Source organism: Delphinapterus leucas, chromosome 1 (assembly GCF_059928025.1).
Source record: "Delphinapterus leucas isolate spDelLeu-1000000601 "Yukka" chromosome 1, BTC_Dleu_Yukka2, whole genome shotgun sequence".
Taxonomy (NCBI): domain Eukaryota; kingdom Metazoa; phylum Chordata; class Mammalia; order Artiodactyla; family Monodontidae; genus Delphinapterus; species Delphinapterus leucas.
This window is the reverse complement of record NC_143129.1, coordinates 155,828,851-155,850,677: the sequence shown is the minus strand read 5'-3', so window position 1 is coordinate 155,850,677 and position 21,827 is coordinate 155,828,851. Positions and strand designations below refer to the sequence as shown.

Sequence of the window (21,827 nt, the reverse complement as noted above, 5' to 3'; positions counted from 1 at the left end):
CTGAGGATGAACACAGTTCTTGCTTCCGTGGGGCTCCACACTAGTGGACAGGGGTAGAAAACCGCACGTATGACGGTTCACATAGGTCTTAATTTCAAAGGCTGATATGGACCCTGAAGACTGCCTAGTCCAAGCCCCCTAGCCTGAGCGAGAATAATTTGTACTGCACTTTGTGTAGCCAAGTGAGTAGGATGTCCGTTGACCTTGAGCAATAAATGACCAGTTTTTCCGCCCGGCTCAGCACCCAGGGAGAGTCAGGGGAACTAACAGCTGGCTGACATCCGGGTGGTCTGTACGGAAGGAGGCGCTGGCCACCCACGCAGCGCCCAGTTTGGCGCTGGAGGCGGAGAACTTCCGGGGGCGGGGCCTGGCCTCGGTCGGCTTTTCCTGCGCCCCCGCCGGAGACGAAACCCTCAGAGCAGGGACTAGGTTCGCCGTAACCTCGCGCTCCCGACTTCTGCTTCCGGGTCGGAGCCATGGCGGTGGCAAATTCAAGCCCTGTCAATCCCGTGGTGTTTTTTGATGTCAGCATTGGCGGCCAGGTGAGGTCCTGGCAGCCACCCAGCCCACCGCCGAAGGGAAAGTGCACGGGGTCTGACAGGCAGATATCATCCCTTCCCCAGGGGTAACGGACTCGGAAAGCCAGAAAGTGAAATTGGACCAGAACCTACTGACCTGCGGGGCGGGGTTGGGGAGGAAGGGAGAGAGAGGAGGAGTCTTGCCCGTCGTGGCGCCCCGCTTGCGGAGGGACTGGGTGGAAAGCTAGCGTAGGCTATGGGGGCGGAAGTGGGAGAGACCAAGCGGCATGTGGGAGGGAGGGTTCCCTGCTCGGTGAGGCCTTCACGGGCTTGGACGGGGCTTTCTGACCGTCTCCTGCCGGTTGCAGGAAGTTGGCCGCATGAAGATCGAGCTCTTTGCAGACGTTGTGCCTAAGACGGCCGAGAATTTTAGGTAAGGAGATGTTCCAGCTTTGCTGGATTAACTAAACCAGAAGCTGGGCCACAGTCTGTGGAATCGTCTGCCTGCCTCTGTCCGTCCACTCACTGCCCTTGAGATCTGATTCCTTTGGGTATCGCTCTGAATAGTCTTGACTGTTCCCGTGTCAATTTATGTTGTTAAATCTGTATGCCTGAGTGTCTGGACATCTGACTAGCCTGTAGGTGGGCTTGCTAGCGCCGATGCCTGTGCCCTCCCCTCCGAGGTTAGGAGCGCTCACAGCTGTGATGCCATGGTGACTGAATCATTCACTCCTTTCCCTTTCAGGCAGTTCTGCACTGGAGAATTCAGGTCAGTCTCAGACGTGGTTGAGCTCTCTGCTTTCTCCTGAGGGGTGTCCTGGGGCTGCAGTGAAGGTATTGGGGAACCACCGGCAGGCCTTGAATGATTGCTGGTGGCAGTAATAGAAGGTAATCCCCCACGGGTCTATCCTCTGTTCATTTGTCTTCTTTACCTCTCTTCTCTGACCATCCTTAGGAGAGTCTCTTTGGTTCAGGTGTGTGGTAAACTGGAAAGGCCTATGATTACCTGTCATCATTCCAAGTCTCTTTCTTTTTGGTTATAGAAAAGATGGGGTTCCAATAGGATACAAAGGGAGCACCTTCCACAGGTAAGGCCTTTGGCAAGCCATACTGGGGGGCTTTTAGGAAAACAAAGCGGAGCATAATTCTTAGATCTTGAGAAGGGGTGTTTTTATGAACTCAGCAACTGATTTGAAGACTTATTAAAAGCCAAAGTGATAAACATTATATTTTGAAATCAGTGTTATTCTAAACTGCAGAATCTTCTCTCAGGATGCTTTGTTCTCTGTTTCAGGGTCATAAAAGATTTCATGATTCAGGGTGGCGATTTTGTTAATGTAAGTATGGTTCCTAGCCTGTTAAGGACTTACAGGTTTGGTTTTTTGTTGTTATTGCAGCTGCTGCTGTTTTCACTTCAGGGACCCAGTCTTAAGGCTTGAGAACAATGGCCAAGTTTGATGGGGGAGAGGGTGGGGATGGGAATGTCCTTCGATGGCTACTACTCACTGCATCACTAGATGACAGATATCAGCACTTTGAGTCACTGACTTCCAAATCTCAGCCTTTTAGGACCAGAAAGTGAACTTTCCCAGCATACCAGTAGATGATCCATGACAGACCCAAATTAATTGGTCACATACAATTTAGCTAGAAATCGGATGTAATTTGTTTTTTCTAAATGGTTGTTAAGTCCCTTTCCAGTGAGCTAAATGCTTATGCCCCATTTTCCTGTCCACTTCTGGAAAGCTGAGTTTTGTTTTTAATCAGAAGTTCATTAGTGGGAAAGGAATCAGCAAGAGAGTTCTGGAAGGATGTTTTCCCTATTCACTGGGAGAGCCCAATGAACTAATCCTTCACTGCTAAGCATGACTTTATTGTGACGAGACTGTATATCTCCCCATATCAAGCCTCCTCCGCTTCCTCCAACCTTGGAAGGTGCTGAATAAACCACATTTACGCTTTCTTAAGCCCACTCTTCTCCTTACCCACCCACTTCTGGGCATGATCTTTCTTGTTAATACCATTTGGTTAGTCATGATGCTGTTTTCTTAGATTTGGGAGACATTCTTTCTCCTTTATATGTAAATTCAGTTTGACTCTCAGGAGTTTTTTAAGATCTCTCTTTCCTATCTAGGTAAGTTTACAAAGTGGCAAATTTGGGGCTGAATCAAAAACAGATATGTTTTATTTTATCTGTTTGATGTCGCAAAACTGAGAGATTTTAACCGAAAAATTTTCTCTTTAACATATGGAAAGTAGGGGTACATGAGGCCTGTGTTTCTCATGCAGCATCAGTTGGTTGGAGTCAAGTAACTGCTCCCTTTAGCACGGTGTGTCCTTGTTATTAAACCATTTGCTTCCCTTATTTATGTCATCTGCCCCTGTAGGCATTTAAGTTTGCAATACCTGGTCACAACTGATCATAGTAGGGCTTGGGGTGACCATATACTTTTTTATTGGCTGGTAAGAGGGCTGAGAAGCTATTCTCTGCCTTCTTTCCTTTCTTCCCATAGGCTCCTATATTGCCATATTGTCTTAGCAGGGACAGGACCAACTTCTTACGGGTCATTGCCAGAATCTTTGCCAGGCGCATTTGATCACTAGCTGATAGCCCCAGGGTTAGATAGCAGTTGGTCAGCCAGAAGGCTGAGCCTCAGAGAGAAGCAATTACTCAGAGCTACCCTTAGGGCAGAAAAAATGGAATGAGCAAGAGGCAGAAGAAGCAGGATTTGAGACCTTCTAAAGTTGGACCAAGAATATTTGTTTGTTTTAATAATATTTGTTTTTGGTTTTTTTCTGATTGCAAAAGAAAAGTACAGAAATGAAAATAAATCATCTCTCAAGGAATCTCGCCTCCCAAGGAATATACTCTTGGCATTTTAGTTTAAAGCTGCCTGTCTTATCATTGCATATATATGTGTGTCAAATATTATTTTTAACAGACTTAAGATCATATGTGTGTTTTAACTTTTTTGTGCTTGATAATTGTCTGCATTTTCCCTTGTCATTGTCTTCTTCCAAAACAATCTTTCTAAAAGTTACCTAATATTCCGTTATGAACAGACAGTGAATCTATTTGATCAGCCCACTGTTATTGAAGATTTAAGTTGCTTTCTCTTGTTTGTCCTACAAATTAATTTTGTCATTTTCCCTACTGTGGCTTCTGGAGTGCAGTAGATAGTATGATTATATAGAGAATGATGTGGTAACTGTTCTGTTCTCTAGGTTTATTGGGAAATTGGAAATGAACATGTTTTCCTCCTGTATGTATGTATGTATATATTTATGTGGAGTTAAAGGTATAATAGCTTACGTTTACATAGTGCTGTATGGATTGCAAAACACTTTTCTCATAGACACTAATTGGATCTTTATGGCAACGGTATAAGGAGTAGGTAGGTGATTGCATCCTCACTTGATAGTTGAGGAAACTGGGGCTCAGAGATAGGAAGTGACTTCCCCAGCTCAATAATGATAGATCTGAAACTCAAATCTAGTCTTTCCACTATACAGAGCTTTTACTGATAATTTTTAAAAATAAATTTATTATTTATGTATTGGGCGCGTTGGGTCTTCGTTGCTGCACGCGGGCTTTCTCTAGTTGCAGCGAGCAGGGGCTACTCTTCGTTGTGGTGCGCGGGTTTCTCACTGCGGTGGCTTCTCTTGTTGCGCAGCACGGGCTCTAGGCGCACGGGCTTCAGTAGTTGTGGCATGCGAGCTCAGTAGTTGTGGCCCACAGGTTCTAGAGCACAGGCTCAGTAGTTGTGGTGCACGGGCTTAGTCGCTTCATGGCATGTGGGATCTTCCTGGACCAGGGCTCGAACCCATGTCCCCTGCACTGACAGGCGGATTCTTAACCACTGCATTACCAGGAAAGTCCCAATAATTTTTAGTCAAATAACGATTTGAATTTGAGAGTTTTCTTTTCTTCCTTGGCTTATGTTAATTCCCTTTAGTAGACTTTGCTCCAGTAAGGGCCCCTCAATTCTACACTAGGTCAGTGTTTCCACATTCCATCATGTACCCAGTATATATATATATATTTTTTTTACTGCGTTGGGTCTTCATTGCTCTGTGCGGGCTTTCTCTAGCTGAGGCTAGCAGGGGCTACTCTCCTCTAGTTGCGGTGAGCAGGGGCTACTCTTCGTTGCGGTGTGTGGCCTTCTCATAGCAGTGACTTCTCTTGTCGCGGAGCATGGGCTCTAGGTGCGCAGGCTTCAGTGGTTGTGACGCGTGGGCTCAGTAGCTGTGGCTCACGGGCTCTAGAACACAGGCTCAATTGTGGCGCACAGGCTTAGTTGCTCTGTGGCATGTGGGATCTTCCCGGACCAGGGCTTGAACCCGTGTCCCCTGCATTGGCAGACTGATTCTTAACCACTGTGCCACGAGGGAAGTCCTAATATTCTTTTTCTTTACTAACTGGCTGGGAGAGATTGGTCTTTTGGCACTCTCTTGATACTACCTTTAAACCCCAGAGATTCTATTTAAGGTACTGCAAATATGGCCTTGGTCAAGTTACTTTATTACCCTGACTTAGGTTTGCTCACCTGAAAAATGGGGAAGATGATAATGCTTATTCCACAGAGTTACTGGAAGAGCAAAGAGATAACACAAATAGAGCTAGTTTAAGCATAGATTGGGGATTTATGACAAGGTGTTTCCTGGAACCCAGAGGAGGAAATAGATCTAGGAACTAGAGAGCCACAGAACCAATGAGTCCCTTCTCTCTGTTTCTCTAGCACTCTACACATGTGTTGCATTCTCTTTCTCTTCTCCAGTCCACCTTGAAGAAGATAGTTATCTCCAGCTTCCAGGTTTACATGATACACGTTCAACCTCAAGAGAGCAGCTATTCTACTTCATGTTTCCCAGAGAAGGAACTCTAGTTGGCCCTGCATGAGTTAGGCATCCTCGCCTGGACCTCCTCCCCTGACTTTGACCAGGAGGGTGGTATCCTGTTGTATAGATTACACTTCCAAGAGCCCACCCACCTGCATAGTTGGGGGAGTGGAGCCATAGACAGTTAAATAGATTCTCTTATATGACTGCAGGCATGAGAGTCTTTGGGAAGGGCATCAATGCATCGATTATGTATGTGATCACTGTACTGCTGTCCTGTGCTTTGCTTGTGTCTTAGCCTATCTTTACCTTTCTAGAGGTCCAGCTGTGACCTGTTGTTTTTTTTCCAGCCCATGAGATGCCCTGGCCAGGTTGTGGGCTGCACGTTCCTTGGATGGGGCTTGCTTTGATTGCAAGATAGGGTCAAAGAGGTGTGGCTCCCAAAGTGACCTGCAAGAGTAAAAGGACTTTAAAGTAGTGAGGCTTGGGGTGCAACAACTGCTTCCTCTGGGCTCTAGGGGCCAGTGCTCACAAGTGGCTAACACTTCCCTTCTCTCTGCTCAGGGAGATGGTACTGGAGTCGCCAGTATCTACCGGGGGCCATTTGCAGATGAAAATTTTAAGCTTAGACACTCAGCTCCAGGCTTGCTTTCCATGGTAAGTTGGGACCAGTCAAGGTTTTGGGCTAGATTTATAGCCAGCTGACTTCTGGGTCACTCTTGAGGCCCAGTGCTGTTTCTTGGGATGGAAGCAAATGCTTTCCTTCCCTTGCTTGACCCAGGATTCACCTCTGTACTGCCCACCTCTTTCCTCAATCTGGTTTGATTTTCTTGGGCTGGATCCACTAGCAGGCTGGGGAGCCAAAATTGAACTCTGATGTGTGTTTTCTTACTTTGTTTGAGCCAGAACGTGTGGTTGGGCACTCAGCCTTGCTGCTTAGAATGTAGCCAGCTGTGCTTTCAAGACCCAGTGTTCACGCCCCTATCACACCACTCACCAGAACTCGCACAGCACCCATTCCTTTACACTGTCTTCTGGCTGGTCACCCCTTTCAGCTCACTCATCGCTCCTCCTTCCCCATCCCAGTACCCTTCCTTCCCATTTATAACCCCACTCACCCATCTCATTCCCCTTTCACCGTCCCCCTGCCCACCTCCTTCAGCCCGTCATCTACACACCCCCACTCGCTCCCCCCTTCACTTGCCTTTATTCACCCCTCACTCCTCATTTCCCCTTCCCCCTCCCACCTTGCTTCTCTTTCACTCTTCAAGCCTCTCCCTCCCTCCTGTCATCATCCATTTCCTTCTGTCAGTGCGCCAAGTCTCACTGCCCCAGACACAATATTTACGTGCACACATTCTCTGTCTTGCTTGCCCACTCTTCCACTCATCTACTCAGCCATTCATCAAATAAAGATTGTTGACATACACTGTTTCAGGCCTCATGGTAAGACTTGAGGATACAGGCCTGATCCCTGGCTTCGTGACATTTAACATCTAGTGGGGGAATCGCACATGCAGAATGATGGGTCCAGTATAGTATAATTCATGCCATCAGTGTAATAAGGGGAGGGTACCTCAGTGTATGTAAAAGTACTGTGAGGGCCCCAAGGAATGAGAGTAATTGCTGCAAGGATCCAAAGAAGTTCTCTACCAGATGGCATTTCAAGTCAAGCAAACTGCCTAGACAAAAGATGTGTGACCATGAAATAGCAGGGTGGCATGGGCAAGGGACAGAAAGTGAGGAAAGTGATGTGAATGGGTAAGGGAATGACTAGTAGAGACCACCGGAGAGGCAGGTGGGTGTAGGGCTTTAAATGCCAGAATAAGGATGAGGTATGTGGACCTTATTTTATAGGATATGGAGAGCCATGCACTTTTTTGAGCAGGGCTGATCAACTTGGTGTTTTAAAACAAAGACCCTGGCTGCAGTGTGAATGGAAGACAGGAGTGGAGAGGGTAGGGCAGAGAAGCCAGTTAGGAGGCTGCCATAATAATTGGGTGAGCCTAGCATAGCAAAGAGTGTACAAGTCTCTTTTAGGAAAGTGAGGCTGGGCAAGCATGGGTAAAGAGTGCAGAAGTGGCTTAAGTGGGCTTGGATCATCGCCATGAGGACTGCATGCCACTATGTTAGCATCTGGGGAGGAGTCAGAAAATGGAAGGAAGCCTTGGTCTCTGTCCCCTTCAGGCTGACACTAGTTAAGTTGTGCTGTCACACATCTTGTAGCATAATTGTTTTTGCTTCCATCCTCCACTAAATAATGCGTTCCTCAAGGGCAGGGACTGAGTCTCATTGATCTCCAAGCCTGAATACCTGCTATAGCAAGGTGCTGAGCAGATACTGATGAATGACTGAAAGATAATCAGAATAAAGGCTAATGTTGCGCACATACTCAACAACACTTTATTTGCATTAATTCATTTTCCTCCTCTCGTTATTCCTTTGAGCTAGGTACAAATGAGGAGACCGAGGCACAGAGAGGTTATGTGGCTAAACTAGATCCCAGTCAGTGATGGAGCTGGGATTCAAGCTCAGTCGTCTGGCTCCAGAGCTTATTCCCTAAACCAGTAAGCTATCCTTCCTGGAAGAATGGATAAGTGAGAGGCTAAGGGCAGAGAGTTCCCTGAGCTAAAAACACATGTTGTCTGACTGTTTTCCTGTCTGCTTGCTAGTAAATGTTTATACATTGAGCAGCAAGATAGATAAATAGATAGATAGAAGAAACAGAAGGAAGGGAGGGAGGAAGGAAGGAAGAATTGGGACCACTGAGGAGTGGTCAGTTCCACTCCTCAGGGCAATTCCAGAGTGTAGGTCTATTCTGACTGGCTCAGGCTGTCCCTTGCTTTCATATGTGAGATGTTCCTGCATACATGTACAAAAACCCCAAACAGCCTCGTCTCGCATGGGGAATTTCTAAAGTATAATGTGACATCCCTAACTAGAGCTTACCCCTAGACAATGTCTTTAATGTATTTCATATACATTTTTATTCCTTCAGTGTTGAACACAGACTCAACCAATTTAATTCCATTAAGCATCCAGTTAAGGCTAGTGACCTATCTAATGATTTCCAGTGTTGCCTCTATATTATTACTTTGACGAGACCTGTGCTCTTAATAGTACTAGTTCTTTCAGTTTTCCATTTTCCATTAATTTTTTTCCAAAATAGTGTAAATATGCATTGGAATACTCACATAGTTACACAGACATTGTGGTAAGGCAGTGCTGCTGAAACGTGATGTGGGTTTGCTGATAGCTTTGCGTTGTAATTATAGACTGTTCTTTTATAATGTATTGTGAAATATAATGATATAAAGACAATTTCAAGGGAGGAAAAGGGAAGGGATATGGCTGAAGAATTTGAGATTCTTGATTTAAAAAACTTTTACCGGTAAAATTCAATAATATAGGATTTGGGGTGTAGCTGTAAAAAGCAAATGTCATTGATTAAATGTAGTCTTTTTTTCTAGCATAGCACTAGCATAGCAGCTTCTTGCCCCTTAAATTTTCTTATTACCATTGTTAAGGGACAGTACAGAGTCATTCAGACAAAGTAGCTTATGGCACAGGCAACAGGCTTTTTCTCAGCTGGTACCTAATTTGTAAGTGTAATCCAGTTATTACTGGTTTGGGAATAAATACAGCAAATCTGGTTCTATAATCAATTGTTCCCATTATAAAAATTCACAGTGTAGGAGGGCAGAAATTGTGTATTCTCTTCCTCTCTGTATTCTGTTCCTCTCTGTATCCTTGGGTCCTAGCTCATAGTAGATGCTCAGTCAGGTTTGCTGAAAGAAAGCATGGAGGACTCAGGGCTACAGGCTCTTTTGGGGAGTTTTGTCCTTTGGCTAACATGGCCAGGAAAACTCACTGCAAATATATTTGGTTTCCATCAGGCAAACAGTGGTCCCAGTACCAATGGCTGCCAGTTTTTCATCACCTGCTCTAAGTGTGATTGGCTAGATGGGAAGCACGTGGTGTTTGGTGAGTCCTATTCCTGTCCTAGTCCAAGCCCAATTCACCCAGAGTGGAACTTCCTATGGAACTGGTCCCCTGACTCTTGTACCAAGAGTGCTCGTCAGATGTAACTGCCCTGGGTAGTAGTAGGAAAGGTGGAAGCCATGGGAGGTGGGGAGGATTTGTGGTTAGAGAGCTAGAGGGGAGGACGAAGGGGCCATCTGATGTAGTGAGTAACCACCTGGGCAATAGGTGTGTCTGAGAGGGGATGGTAGCACTTAAGAAATACCACACAGAGGCAGCATGGTATAGTGGAGCTTTGCAATTGCTCAGACCTAGTTTTGAGCCCTAACTCTGCTACTTACCACCTGTGACCTTGGGCAACATTTCACTTCCACTGAATATTAATTTTCTGATGTTAGTCTGAGGATCAAATGAGATAATGGCTGAGAATGGGCCTTGGAGGCTGGAAAGTACTGTGCAAACGAGAGTAATAAAGTCCAGCTCATACTCTTTCTACAGGAAAAATCATTGATGGACTTCTGGTGATGAGAAAGATTGAGGTGAGTCCTGTTTTGATCTCCTCTTTCTCAGCCATTCTGGCCTAGTACTACCTCACTAGTGTCGAGGCGCGGGAGAACCGTGAGTGGGCTCTGGTTAGGCCCAGGCTTCACTCCTCCAGCTTCAGGGAGGAGGAGAGGGAGGAGAGATCATGTACCTCCCAAGGGTTCTGGGCCCTCAGCCTCTCCGGTGCGGTGCCTACTGAGCTTTGGCCTCTGCTGTCTCCTCCATCTAGTTGAGAAAATCCTCTTCAGCATTTTACTCAAGGTCCTTCATGATCGGGTCCCTGCCTCCCTCTCCACGACCCCTTCTGCTACTGTCACTTCCACATTCTAGTCCCGTCAGGCTACGAGCCCTCCTCTAAACACGCATACACGTCCCTGCCTCTTGCTCCTTCCTGCCCTCAAGTCTTTGCTCAGGCTGTTTCCTCTACCGAGGTGTTCTCCCTTCTTTTCCTCCTGGTGGGATCCCATCCATCCTTCTGGGCCCAGCTCAAATATCCCCTGTTCTGTGAATCCTTCCCTGGCCTGTGCAAGCAGCAGTTTAGTTGCTTCCTCACCCTGTATACAACTCTCTCTTATGACTTACTACATTGTTACATGTCATGGGTTTGATGTTTTCTAAATGTTGTACATTTTCTCTTTGATATGTATTATATTCTTCCCCTGTCTGCTACGCTACAGACTGTTGTCAGATCAGCCTGTAAGCTCTGAGTCCTTAGCCTAGGGGCCTGCAGGCATCAGTAAGTGTGTGGTGGGGGAGTGTCTGAGTGGAGGAGTCACCACTGTGCCTTCTCTCCTAGAATGTTCCCACAGGCCCCAACAATAAACCCAAGCTGCCTGTGGTGATCTCACAGTGTGGAGAGATGTAGTCCAGAGGAAGACTGAATCAGGTAAGTGTGTCTTTCTTGAGCAGGAGTCAGGACCCCAGAGAAGGCAGCTGGTCTAGTGGAAAGAACTTTAGACCTGAAGACACGGGATTGAGCCCATTTCCTCTCTGCGTGCTCTGGGAGAAGTCAATTCCCTTTCTTGAGCCTGTTTTCTCATCTGCCAAATGGTGATAATACGTATCTCCTCGGGTCATCGTAAGCATCACAAGAGAAAGGGTTGGTCGGACACTTTACTTTTCTAACAGTTTATAGTTTACAAAGTATCAACCTGAAAACCATCAGGCACTTTCTGACAGCACTCTTAGACTCTAGTTCCATTTAGTAGTCCCTCTATGAAGACCTGGCTCCATCCCTGGGTCATTCCCTTCTGGGACCAGCCTGGGCAGCCAGGAGACACCCCTATCATGCCTCTCATCAGAACCGACGCTGCGGTTCCAGCCCCTGACTTTGTATTTGCCAGCCTCATAGGTGAATGTGACACATTTCTCAGCCTACATAGACTCACTTCCTACCCAGACTTGTCACTCACTGCCTGCTCTGTGCTGGGCACCATTCTGAGCATGGGGATGGGGGAAAGAATTGAAAGATGCCTCCACCCTTTAGGAGCTTATGGAGAATAAAACACACTCTCAGAGGTGATCACTAGTAATATGAGTGATGTTGTTAAGGATTAATAAGAGTTCAAGAAAGAAATTGATCACTTCCAGCTGGGTAAAGGATGGTAGTGCTTTGCCTTTCTTTTCTTTTTTTCTTTAATTTTCAAACCTGCAGAAAAGTTGGAAGAGTAGTACATTGAACACCTATCTACCTTTCACCTAGATTCGCCAATGTTTAACATTCTTGTTTTATCATTTTACTTTGACATTTGTTTCTTTCCCTTCTTCCGTCTCCTCCCATTTCCATTCCTCTCCTGCTCTTCTTCCTTCTTTCCTTCCTTTCCCTTTCTTCATTGCTTTTCCATCTGGAAGTTGAGGACTTCTTGACACTTTACCCCAGAATACTTCAGCAAGTGACTCCTAAAAATAAGAGCTTCCTGCATAATCACAATAGTATTGTCTAATATACATGCTCAAACTTCCTCAGTTGTCCACAAAGTAACTTTTTTTAGCTCTAAAACAAGAAATCCATTCCAGGTTCACATATTTCATTTGATCGTTTATTTTTAGTTATGAAAGCAACATCATCTCCTGAAATGCGGTATGAAAATTTTCCCAGAAAACAGTTAAGGCCCTCCCCTTAACAGCTCACCCTCAGCCACATCCCCGTCCCACTGCTCTCCTCAGAGGTGACTTGCTCATCAGTTTGATGTATGTCCTTAGGGCCTTTTCTTTGCCCATCTAATTTTGGGAGGTTTTGTTTTTCCTAAATGGCATCATACTGTTTGTTCATCACTTTATTTCCATTTGATCTTATGTCTGGAAGACTTTTCCTCTTCCATTCATGTAAAACTCTGTTGTATTTAAACAAAACAAAACTGATATAATATGCTCTAAGATGTTTGTAGCAAATATTTTATTTTACCTTTCTCTTAATGATTGGAATAATTATACATTCTGAGTCTTAGTTCTTTACATGTTTTGACCATTTTGTCTAGAATATATTTTAAGAAAAAACTGGCAGTGGGTTTAACTTTGGTGGTATCCTTTCTTAAACAGAAGTTCTAAATTTTGATGAGATCAAAATTTTTAATCTTTTCCCTTGTGTTGTGTTTTATCTTGTTTAAGAAGGTCCTTACTACAATCGTGATGCCTTCTGTATTTTTTCTAGTGTTTCTGTAGTTTTATTTGTATACTTGTAAAATTATCTAGCGCTTATTTTTCTGGACTCTGCCTTTTTTTCAAATGGAGATCTAGTCGAATACCAGACCATCTTACTGACTGTGTATACCTCCACCTGTGACTTACCTTGTGTTCACAGCATCCGGCACTTACAGGCATTCAGTTAAAATTTATTACGCGAGTTAATAGAGAGGGAGAATGTCAGGCATTTTAGGCAGGGCACTGGTGTGAGCAAATGCCAGGGCAGGAATGCACAAGTGTGTGCTGGAAGCTCACGTGGACTCTCTTGTTCAGCCAAATGCTCCCTTCTCAGGCCTAGCTGACACGCTGAGCTTTCTTTTCTGCCAGTACTGGGGGCCCCAGGCTCAACGTGCTTTCCCCCTGCCCTTGCTGCTGGCCATTCCCTCTCCTACTCGTTTCTTGGCTGAACTAACGTTGAGCTCATAAGTCCTTTTCCTTCCAAAGAGTGACCACTGATCACCACCAGAGGACAGAAGATTACAAAAACAATAAAATTTAGAAATCCTTTTATGTTTAGGGCCTTTTCTCTATTTTTCTGAGACCCTTACAGAAAGTTACTGGAAATACATATTAGGAGTTTGTTTTCTGAGGGCGGGCGATCATCAGCCCTCCTCTCCTCATCCGCTGTTAGCAAAGGTCACGTAAACATTTGCCCCCATAAGCCCTTCCTTTTAGCCTACAACCCCAAGCAGAACAAATTCCATGGAGGACATTTGATGCTCCAGAGGCCCTCTAGACCAGAACTTTCCAGTAGGCATTCCTTTCTGTGATGGTGGAAATGTTCTGTATCTGTGCTGTCCATTATGGTAGCTTCCAGCTACATGTGACCGTTGAGCACTGGAAAAATGTGACTGGTGTGACTGAGGGACTGAATTTTTACTTTTATTTAATTTTAGTTAAATTTAAAGAGCCACATGTGGTACCTCCAATTTAGTCTTCTAACCTTGACCTGCTCGGAATTAAATCTTTCATAGCTTATATTTAGAGACAATACAGTAAAAGCAGTTATATCACTTATTGAATATTTCTTGTGCTCAAATTCTGAGCTAAGAACCTTACTTTAATTATCTCATTTAACTTTACCAAGTTAAAAGCTCAGGGGCTTCCCTGGTGGCGCAGTGGTTGAGAGTCCGCCTGCCGATGCAGGGGACACGGGTTCATGCCCCGGTCCAGGAAGATCCCACATGCCGCAAAAAACAAACAAACAAACAAAAAAACTCATAGGTTTTAAGGTGTTAGGGAATCTAGGTGGCAGTCTGACCTTAAGGCATTCCACAGATGGGTTCCCCACTTTGGGTTTTTGAGTAATGGATTTGGGAGAAAGTAAGGAAAGTAAGTAAAAGATTTGGGAGTATGGTATCATTTCATCATGTTTCTTCCCAGCTGTGAAGTTACAAGCATCTCTGATTTCTAAAGGAGTATTTCAGATCCCTCAGGTTGTTTGAGGGCAGAATAATGCTTGACAGCCAGTGTAGATGATGTTTTTAAGTCCTACTAGGCCGTATTTCTCAAACTTTAATGTACATATGAATCACCAGGAGATCTTGTTAAGGTGCTGGTTCTGATTCAGTGGGTCTGGATGCAACTTAAGATTTTGCATTTCTAACCAGCTGTCAGGTGATGCTGATGCTGACTTGGAGTGGCAAGGCTACAGGGGAATAACAGTCTGTCTTTTAATTGAGAACCCACCATATTCCAATCAGAAAAGACCCAGGAGGAGATAATCTCTTGGTGGCATTGGTCCAGCAGGAATCTACTGCATTCAAATCAAGAGATCACCTAATCATGCATTTAAGGCCTGTGCCTAGTCACTGGAAATAGAAGATAGGAAGGAGACAGAAGATAGGTGAAGTCACTTGATCAACTGTGCCTCCCTGTGAAGAACTTCCTTCCACAACTTCTTTTGTGCTTTACCTTAGGTCCTGACTTTGGTTTTAGTGAAAATGAAGTTTTCTATATAACTCTAGGTATAGTAACCTCGGTTTTATCTCAATGGGTCCTGTGAAAGCTTTTTACCTTGAATTTGATTAGGTATACATAAACGAACTTTGGGCCTCAGGATTCTCCTACCCAGTCTGAACTGGGTTCTTGGCTACTTACAACTGCATGGGGGGGCGGGGGTGGGGTGGGGCGTGGAACCTCTGTTTTGAAAACCTGAGAGTCTCTTGGAAAAGAGAGTGGCTGTGAGCTCTGACAGCCCTGCTAATCTCCCTGTGATCCCCAGGCCTGGTACTATCAAGCAGCAGAGATCTTTCTTTAGTTCATTGTTTCCTAAATTTCCCTGAAGATGAGAATCACGTAGGGGCACTTGCCAAACCTACTAATTCCCAAATCCCCCCCTGAAGAGTTTGAGTGAATTTGAGGTAGGATCCAGGATGCTATGTTGCTTCAGATGCTTCTTATCAGAGAAATGTGGGTAACCCTGCTTTAGGTGGTGCTGGTTGAATGTTTTTTGACATTTGTCTCTTAGAAAAAAATATAATTATACAGCACCTAGTTTTACAGGTATTATAGCTTACAATGAGGTGTTATTCGAGTTCACATAGTCAGTAGGTTAAAAATTAACTGTACCTGTGGATGGTGGATATGGTAAGAGCTGTGACACTGCTGTTGGAATGACTGAGGTTTAGGAAATACTGTCCCCCAATCTGGGATTTCCTGTAGATGTGATACATTCCTGTAGAGGAAGATTCTGAAAGACACATTGGTGGTACGTGGGCTGGTCTTTCATTAATTAAGATAGGTCCCACACTGCAGATGAGGCAACAAACTTGGAAAGCCCAGTTCCTGCCTTAAAGGAACTCACAGTCTCTTGGGGAAACTGACAATTACAGTACAGTAAAGCACTGAACTGGAGGTTTTAAGACGAAGGAAGGAAAGTGAATGCCTGTGTCTGCCTGGAGTGTTTGGGAAGACCGCAGAAGAGATGTTTCAGCTGAGTACATGAAAGAATGGAGTTTGTCAGGGTAGCTAAAACTGGGGAGGGCGTTCCAGGCAGAGGGAATGGCATGAGCAAAGGCACCAAGCAGGAAACAGCAGGAAGTGTAAGGGAAACTGCAAATAATTCAATATAGCCAAAGCAGGAAGATAAGAAAAGCAAACTGTAAGAGGCGAGGCTAGAGGAGGCCAGGGCCAGCTGTGAGATCCAGTGCAGGCTGAGGTATTCATATGTTAACCTGAGGATGGGGGTGAGCTTCAGGCAGTGTGTACATCTTTCCCCCCTAGGGTGAGAGTCCGTCATGCTCCTGAGATTCCAAAGGGTAGCCTGACCCTCCAAAAAGAACCAGGCCAGTAGGAGCCACTGAAGGATTCTGAGCAGGAGAACACTGTAATTGACTTCACTCATTCAGAAGATGATTCTAGCAGCAGTGTGGAGGATAGGCTAGAGGCCAGTGAGGTGTCCACTGCAGCAGTCCGGGCCAGAGCAGAGGTTTCACATGAAAATATGCGTCTAGGGAGCACCAGAGATGTGGCAGCAAATATTTGCATGCCTGCTGGGTGTGTAACACCGCTCCCTGCCCTGAAAGTCAGAAGCCCTGCCAGCTAAAAAGGGCGGGGAGGGGAGAATGGCTCCATTCCAGTCCCTCCAGTACAAAGGTGAAGCTCCCTGCCCTGTAACCAGGCCTTACACACAGAGGGATACATCACGTCCATAGAATACTATATAGCCTTAAAAAGAAAGAGGTAGATCTGTATCTGTTGGCAGATTTCTAAGGCAAATTAAGGGACAAAGTCAAGATGTAGTACATTATGTAAACATGATGCTATTTATTTTGAATTACTCTTTCAGAAATTACTGTAGTGATAGATAGCTGACTGGTAGTAATGGTTACCTCTGCAGAGTAGAGATAGCAAAGAGACTTTCTTTTCAGTTTATATTGTCCTGTATATGCTTGAATTTTCTACACTGGGCATGTATTTTATAATAGAAATACATACTGTATATATGTAGTTTTAACTAATCCTAGTTCCTCCCAGCCCTTCCCAGAAGCATGTAGCTAACATCAGTTTGTGAATCATTCCCTGGTCCCCTCCTGGGTGCACCCACAGTACTTGGTTCATCTCTCTATTACAGCATTTGACACAGTGTATCATGAATATGTTGGTCTGGTTTTCTCTAGACTGAGAACTCCTTGAGGCAGGGACCATGCTGACTAACACAGTGCCTGGTCAGTGATAGAGCTTAGGTCCCGGAGCACCATGCAACTTATAAAGTGCATTTATACATTTTTGTACATTCTGCTTGAGGGCCCAGGGTTAAACTTCTGTCTGAGCCTGCGGTATGATGCCAGGACCCACTGTGCTCTGGAGGAAGAGGGGTGTGGTCATGTTTGGGGGGAGGGGAGCAGTAGTAACTGAGTGTACTCACCCTGTTCTTTTAGGACAGCTAACTCCAAGGCCACAAACAGAGGGTGTGGAGTTTCCTTTCTTTATAACCCTGGGAGCAATCAAGGAAAAGGATTGCTCTTTGTTCTGGAGCTCCACAGAGAGCCATCAAGGTCTGGCAGAAAGCACACAGACTTCGGAGCCAAGTAGACCAGGAAGCCCCATCAGTGTCAGGCCATTAAACCCCTTGGAGCCCTAGTTTTTCCCTCCACTTAATTATAAATAATATATACTACACAGAGTTGTGAAGGGTAAATAATAAAGGAGACAGTGTATTGGCCGTAAATATTAGTTTCTTTCTTGGTTCTGTGTAACACACCTCTCAGCTCTGCTCTGGGGCACCAAAGGTCTGGCCTGTGGCAAGAATCAAAGTGGTCTGCTCTTTGGGGAAAGGAGGGTTCGGGGTGTAGAGGAGAGCTGCAAGTGTTTTCTCTCATGGACTGTCCCCTCCCTGTTCCTCTGAGCTGCTTCTCTCTTCCATCTCTCACAGACCCTCCACATCTGCCATTGCAGGCCTTCCCTTGCTCGGGGTGACGTTCTTGAGTAAGATAAGCTGGATTGGCCCCTGTGTTTGCTTCCCTGCCTGCTGCTGCCCCATTTGATCAAAAGACCTTGGAAGTATCACAGACTCAGAAGCCAAGATTTTGTGTTTAAGTTTTCAACTGTAAATAAAGTTGTTCTTTTTTTTTTTTTGGTTTTTTTTTTTGGGTTTTTTTTTTTAACCGTGTGTTGTGTTCTTTTTAAATGGTTGTAATGATAGCCGGTTTCCTCACTTCTTAGCTCCAGCTAGGAGTACTGACTCTCCCCAGAGGCCAGCATGGGCCAGAGCCAGGCCCTTGATATGTAGAGTTGATGCCTCAGACTTACAAGCAGTTGTAGCAGTCCCCTCTTAGGTTCAAGCTGATCGGGCAAAGAAGGCAAAGCCCCAGGGCCTTATGTTTCCAGTAGGTTCATTTTGGTTAGTTCTAGAGCCTGTGGGTGAAGGGTCACTAGCTTGGGATATTTTGGGATGGGAGACCATTTGGTAGAATGTGTCTTGATCATGATGAAGTGGAAATCATTTATTAATAGTTAAAAATCTTGGTTTGAATCCGAAGTCATTTTTTAAACAGTTGAGGTCTTGAGATGTTCACTTCCCCATTTCAGAGCCTCAGTTTCCTCATCTGTAAAATGGGGATAATAATACTACTTCACAGCATTGTCGAAAGGGTCAAACAAGAGAATGGAGATGAGGATAACTTGTAGACAGTAACGTGCGTTGGAAAATTTTGTTTTGAAAGGAAATAAAAGGATAACAAAAACATAAAAGATAAAAAGATCCCATTGAGTGTAATGTTCAGGAGGTAAAGGGAGTTCCCTCGTATTCCTTTCATGAGGCAGTTTCTGTTATCCCATTCCTACTTTCTCCTGGCTCATGGCAGGGATGACTCATAACTACTAGCAGCAGGCTACTGCAGCAGCAGAGTAGCAGAGAGCTGAATTCTGTGATAAAATAGAACCAGGCTAAAAGTGCCATTTCAGTGTACTGGGGGACAAGAAAGGTGGTGAGATATACAAGGGCCCTATAGTTTGGATATTTGCAACTGTCTAGCTAAGTAAACAGGATTCAGGGCACACGGGGAAGAAAGGGTTGTGATCTAGTGGAGGAGAAATCTTCAAGTAACTAAACGGGGTAGAATTATAAAGAGAGAGGATGGAGGATGAGCAGCTGCGATCCTGAGCTGATGTTCTTATGACGGGCCATTCAGTTGAATTCAGTTACACTTGGCACCTGCATTCTTTGCCAGTTTCTGTCCTGGGCACTGGAGCTGTAAAGATGAGTAAGTTGTGGCCTGTGTTTGTGACAGGGGATAGGCATGGTTTGGATTCAGTGTGGTGAGTGTTAGAATGTGAGCCCTTATGAGGACAGGAAAGTTGGTCGTTTTTGTTTTTCACTGCCGTCTCCAGCACCTAGTAGCCAGTAAGTGTTCAATAAATATTTGTTGTGTGAATGATAGTGGTATGTATAAGATGCTATGGGAGCAGAGTGGAAAGATTGGGGGTGAGAGGAAGAGGCAACATTTGAGGTAAGTATTGACAGATTGGTTGGAATTAGCCAGGAGATAAGGGTGGGGAGGGCTTTCTAGGAAAAGGCAACTATGTTTTGGGGCCCAGAGTCTGTTAGAGATGGGGACAAGGTGAAAGTTTTGCAGAGGAGATTCTTGGAATGAAACCACTTGCCTTTCACATCACTTAAAGGTAGACACTGGAGCTGTGGTCACCACACTGGGCTCTCAGGGTGGCAAGGGGACTAGCATGGCTTGGGGAGCTCCCACCTTGGAACAGTAGATGGATTTTGACATGAACTGTTTCTCCTCCAGTGCTTCAGTACCATCTCTGCAGTGGCAGAGAGGGGGCTACAAGGAAACGAGTTTCTTAAATCACTCATCTTCATGTTCACTGAGCATGAAGAGAGACTTTAGTGAAGTAATTGGATGAGTAAGTAATGATACTTCTAAGTAACATTTTAAAGACAAATATTACAGAATTTATATTTCTGCTTGAGAAGCCATCCCTTCAAAGCAGTTACATAAGGAAGGTTACTTATTCTCAGAGGTGCTGCTGCCATTATTCTAAGTGCCTTTGTAACTCCACTTTGGGGAAAAGCTCTCAAGCCTATGGGGCACACTTTTAAATTTCCTAAGTGTTGGCAGAATTGCCTTTGAGGAAATATTTTCTTTTTAACAGTCATAAGTCACCTGGAGCTGGAACAGATGAACAGCAGCTCCGGGATCCACCTACTTCTCTCCCTTCACACTTGCTGCCGCAGACCTTTTTCACCTGGATTACTGGTGCTGCTGCCCAGATGACCTCTCTGCTGCCAGTACCTTCTTCTCCAACCCATTTTCTACATCACATTATTCACTTGACACATTAATTAAGATATTGTGTGTCAGGGACTATGCTAGATGCCTCAGGAACTCATAGTCTGGCAGGGAAGATATAATGAGTGCAGTACAGTGTGTTAGGAGAGGGTCTCCTAACCTAGTAACATCTGAGGCAAGACCTAGAGGATGAAGAGTTAAGCAGGCAAAGGAGAAGGGAGAAAGGAAGAATGTTATAAGTAGAGGGAATAGTATGTGATAGCTCAAAGGAAGCAGTGGCTAAAAGGTCACCTGGAAGATTGGACAGGGAATGTGACAGAAGAGTAGGAAGTAAGTTTAGAGGTCATGCAGGGTCCTGCCAACCACATTAAGGAATCTGGACAATCCTGTGGGTGGTGTAGTCACTAAAGATTTTAAGTAAGACAGTGTCGTGATCAGATGGATGTTTTCAAAAGAACACTGGATATTGTGATGGGGAATATTAGAGTAAGAAAGGTAGAGACACTGGCTAGGAGGCCACAGCAGTGCTGTAAGCCAGGGGTTGGCAGGCCAGGTGTCACTCCCTATTTTTCAGTGGTTCATGAGCGAAGAATAAGAATGATTTTTAAATGTTTAAATAGTTGGGGGAAAAAAAGTTTAAATAGTTGAAAAATCTAAAGAATATTTTGTGACATAAAAATTGCATGAAATTCAAATTTCAGTGTCCATAAATTACATTTTTTTGGACCACAGATGCACTTGTTTACTGATTGTCTGTGGTTACTTTCAGGCTCTAGATTTGAGTAGTTGAGAATCTGGCCTACACAGCTTAAAACACTACCTGGCCCCTATAGAAAAGGTGCCTACTCCTGCTCTGAGCAATGGATGATGATGGCCTACACTAAAGTAGCAGCAGTAGGAAGGAAGAAACTCTGGATTGGCATTTAGAGATTTTTTTAGGACTGATTCAGGGAGGCCTTTAAGGGGTGGAATTTACAGGCCTAGATGATACCGATGGGGTAAGGACTACTGCACTAGCCTCCTAGCTGGTCTCCCTACTTTCATTTTTGCCCTTCTGCAGCCCATTCACTATTCCCCAGCCATTAAAGAAAAAGAAAAGTGCCATTCCCTACTTTCAATTCTAAAATTACTCTTCTCACTATTGCCCTTAGGTTAAGTTTCAGATAAAATGTTCCTAATTTAACCCTGCCTACCTCTATAACCCAAATGTCTTCATTCTGGTCTTACTGGACTACTTTAGTTGTATTTGCCCCAGACCCCATCTCTTCTTGCCTCCTACGCCTTTGCATAATCCTCCATGTGCTTGGAGTCTGCACTAAACCTTCTCCCCACCGCCACTCCCAAAATGCTTTGTGCATTTGCAGCGCTGTAGTGTTGGGTGTGTTGCATGTTTAAATTTCTGCCTTTATCCCTAGACTGAATTTAAGAAGGCAGCAACTGGCGCACTTGTCCATACCCAGCAGATAGTAGACGCTTAATAAAGAACGAAGGTGGACGACTTCATCTACATCATGCGGCAGCCTCAATTACAAATCGTTTGTGAAACGTGCATAGTAATCCCTGTTTCACATGGCTGTTTTAATTATAAAATGCACGAAAAATGCCTAGCGTGCTCAATAAACGTGAGGTGAAATTAAACCTGATTTGTGGCCAATACGAAAAGATGTGAATACTCAATACAGTCCTCCTGTGCCTGGTATGATAGATCGGGAGGCAGGTCCCCACGGAGTACACCCCCGCCCTCCATATGCTGGGCAAGGGCTGCCTGATACCTTGCGTGGTCCCCCCAAGGTGACTGCTCCGCCGTAAGCCGACGCTCTTTGAATGCATACGTTTAAGTCCGTTCCAGAAACTCTCAGCTCTGCCGCGAGTACACGGCCATTGTAGAAAAGACGGCTCTATCTGCAGTCATGGTCTGAGGTCACAAGGACCATATTTGGAGCAGGGCGGGCGGGAGGCCTTCTCTCCATATGGAGCTAAGGTGTCATTGGGCCCCGGGTCAGGTCGGGTAATC

At 45.0% G+C, this 21,827-nt stretch overlaps 1 protein-coding gene across 5 annotated transcripts; it reads left to right on the top strand.

Annotated features, from left to right (window-relative positions):
• Positions 1 to 391: 391 nt before the first annotated feature.
• On the top strand, positions 392 to 21,603 carry PPIH (peptidylprolyl isomerase H). 5 transcript variants are annotated; one of them, XM_022575445.3, is made up of 10 exons: positions 400 to 542; positions 887 to 951; positions 1,264 to 1,287; positions 1,562 to 1,606; positions 1,813 to 1,855; positions 5,922 to 6,014; positions 9,254 to 9,341; positions 9,837 to 9,877; positions 10,678 to 10,767; positions 21,229 to 21,603. In XM_022575445.3, exons 1-9 carry the CDS (start codon positions 477 to 479, stop codon positions 10,744 to 10,746), a joined length of 534 nt encoding a protein of 177 aa, XP_022431153.1. In that variant the 5' UTR covers positions 400 to 476; the 3' UTR covers positions 10,747 to 10,767; positions 21,229 to 21,603. The 5 variants fall into 5 exon arrangements, with proteins under 5 accessions (XP_089751060.1, XP_022431153.1, XP_022431151.1 ...); XM_022575443.3 differs by lacking the exon at positions 21,229 to 21,603 and adding an exon at positions 17,463 to 17,640 and having other exon boundaries at positions 401 to 542; XM_022575442.3 differs by lacking the exon at positions 21,229 to 21,603 and adding an exon at positions 17,440 to 17,640 and having other exon boundaries at positions 402 to 542.
• Positions 21,604 to 21,827: the final 224 nt, after the last annotated feature.

Coding starts and splice junctions, on each gene's coding strand:
- PPIH (XM_022575445.3), top strand. CDS start 477: ATGGCGGTGGCAAATTCAAGCCCTGTCAATCCCGTGGTGTTTTTTGAT. Junction 9,342..9,836: donor TGGGAAGCACGTGGTGTTTG/GTGAGTCCTATT, acceptor CTCTTTCTACAG/GAAAAATCATTGATGGACTT. Junction 9,878..10,677: donor TGGTGATGAGAAAGATTGAG/GTGAGTCCTGTT, acceptor CTTCTCTCCTAG/AATGTTCCCACAGGCCCCAA.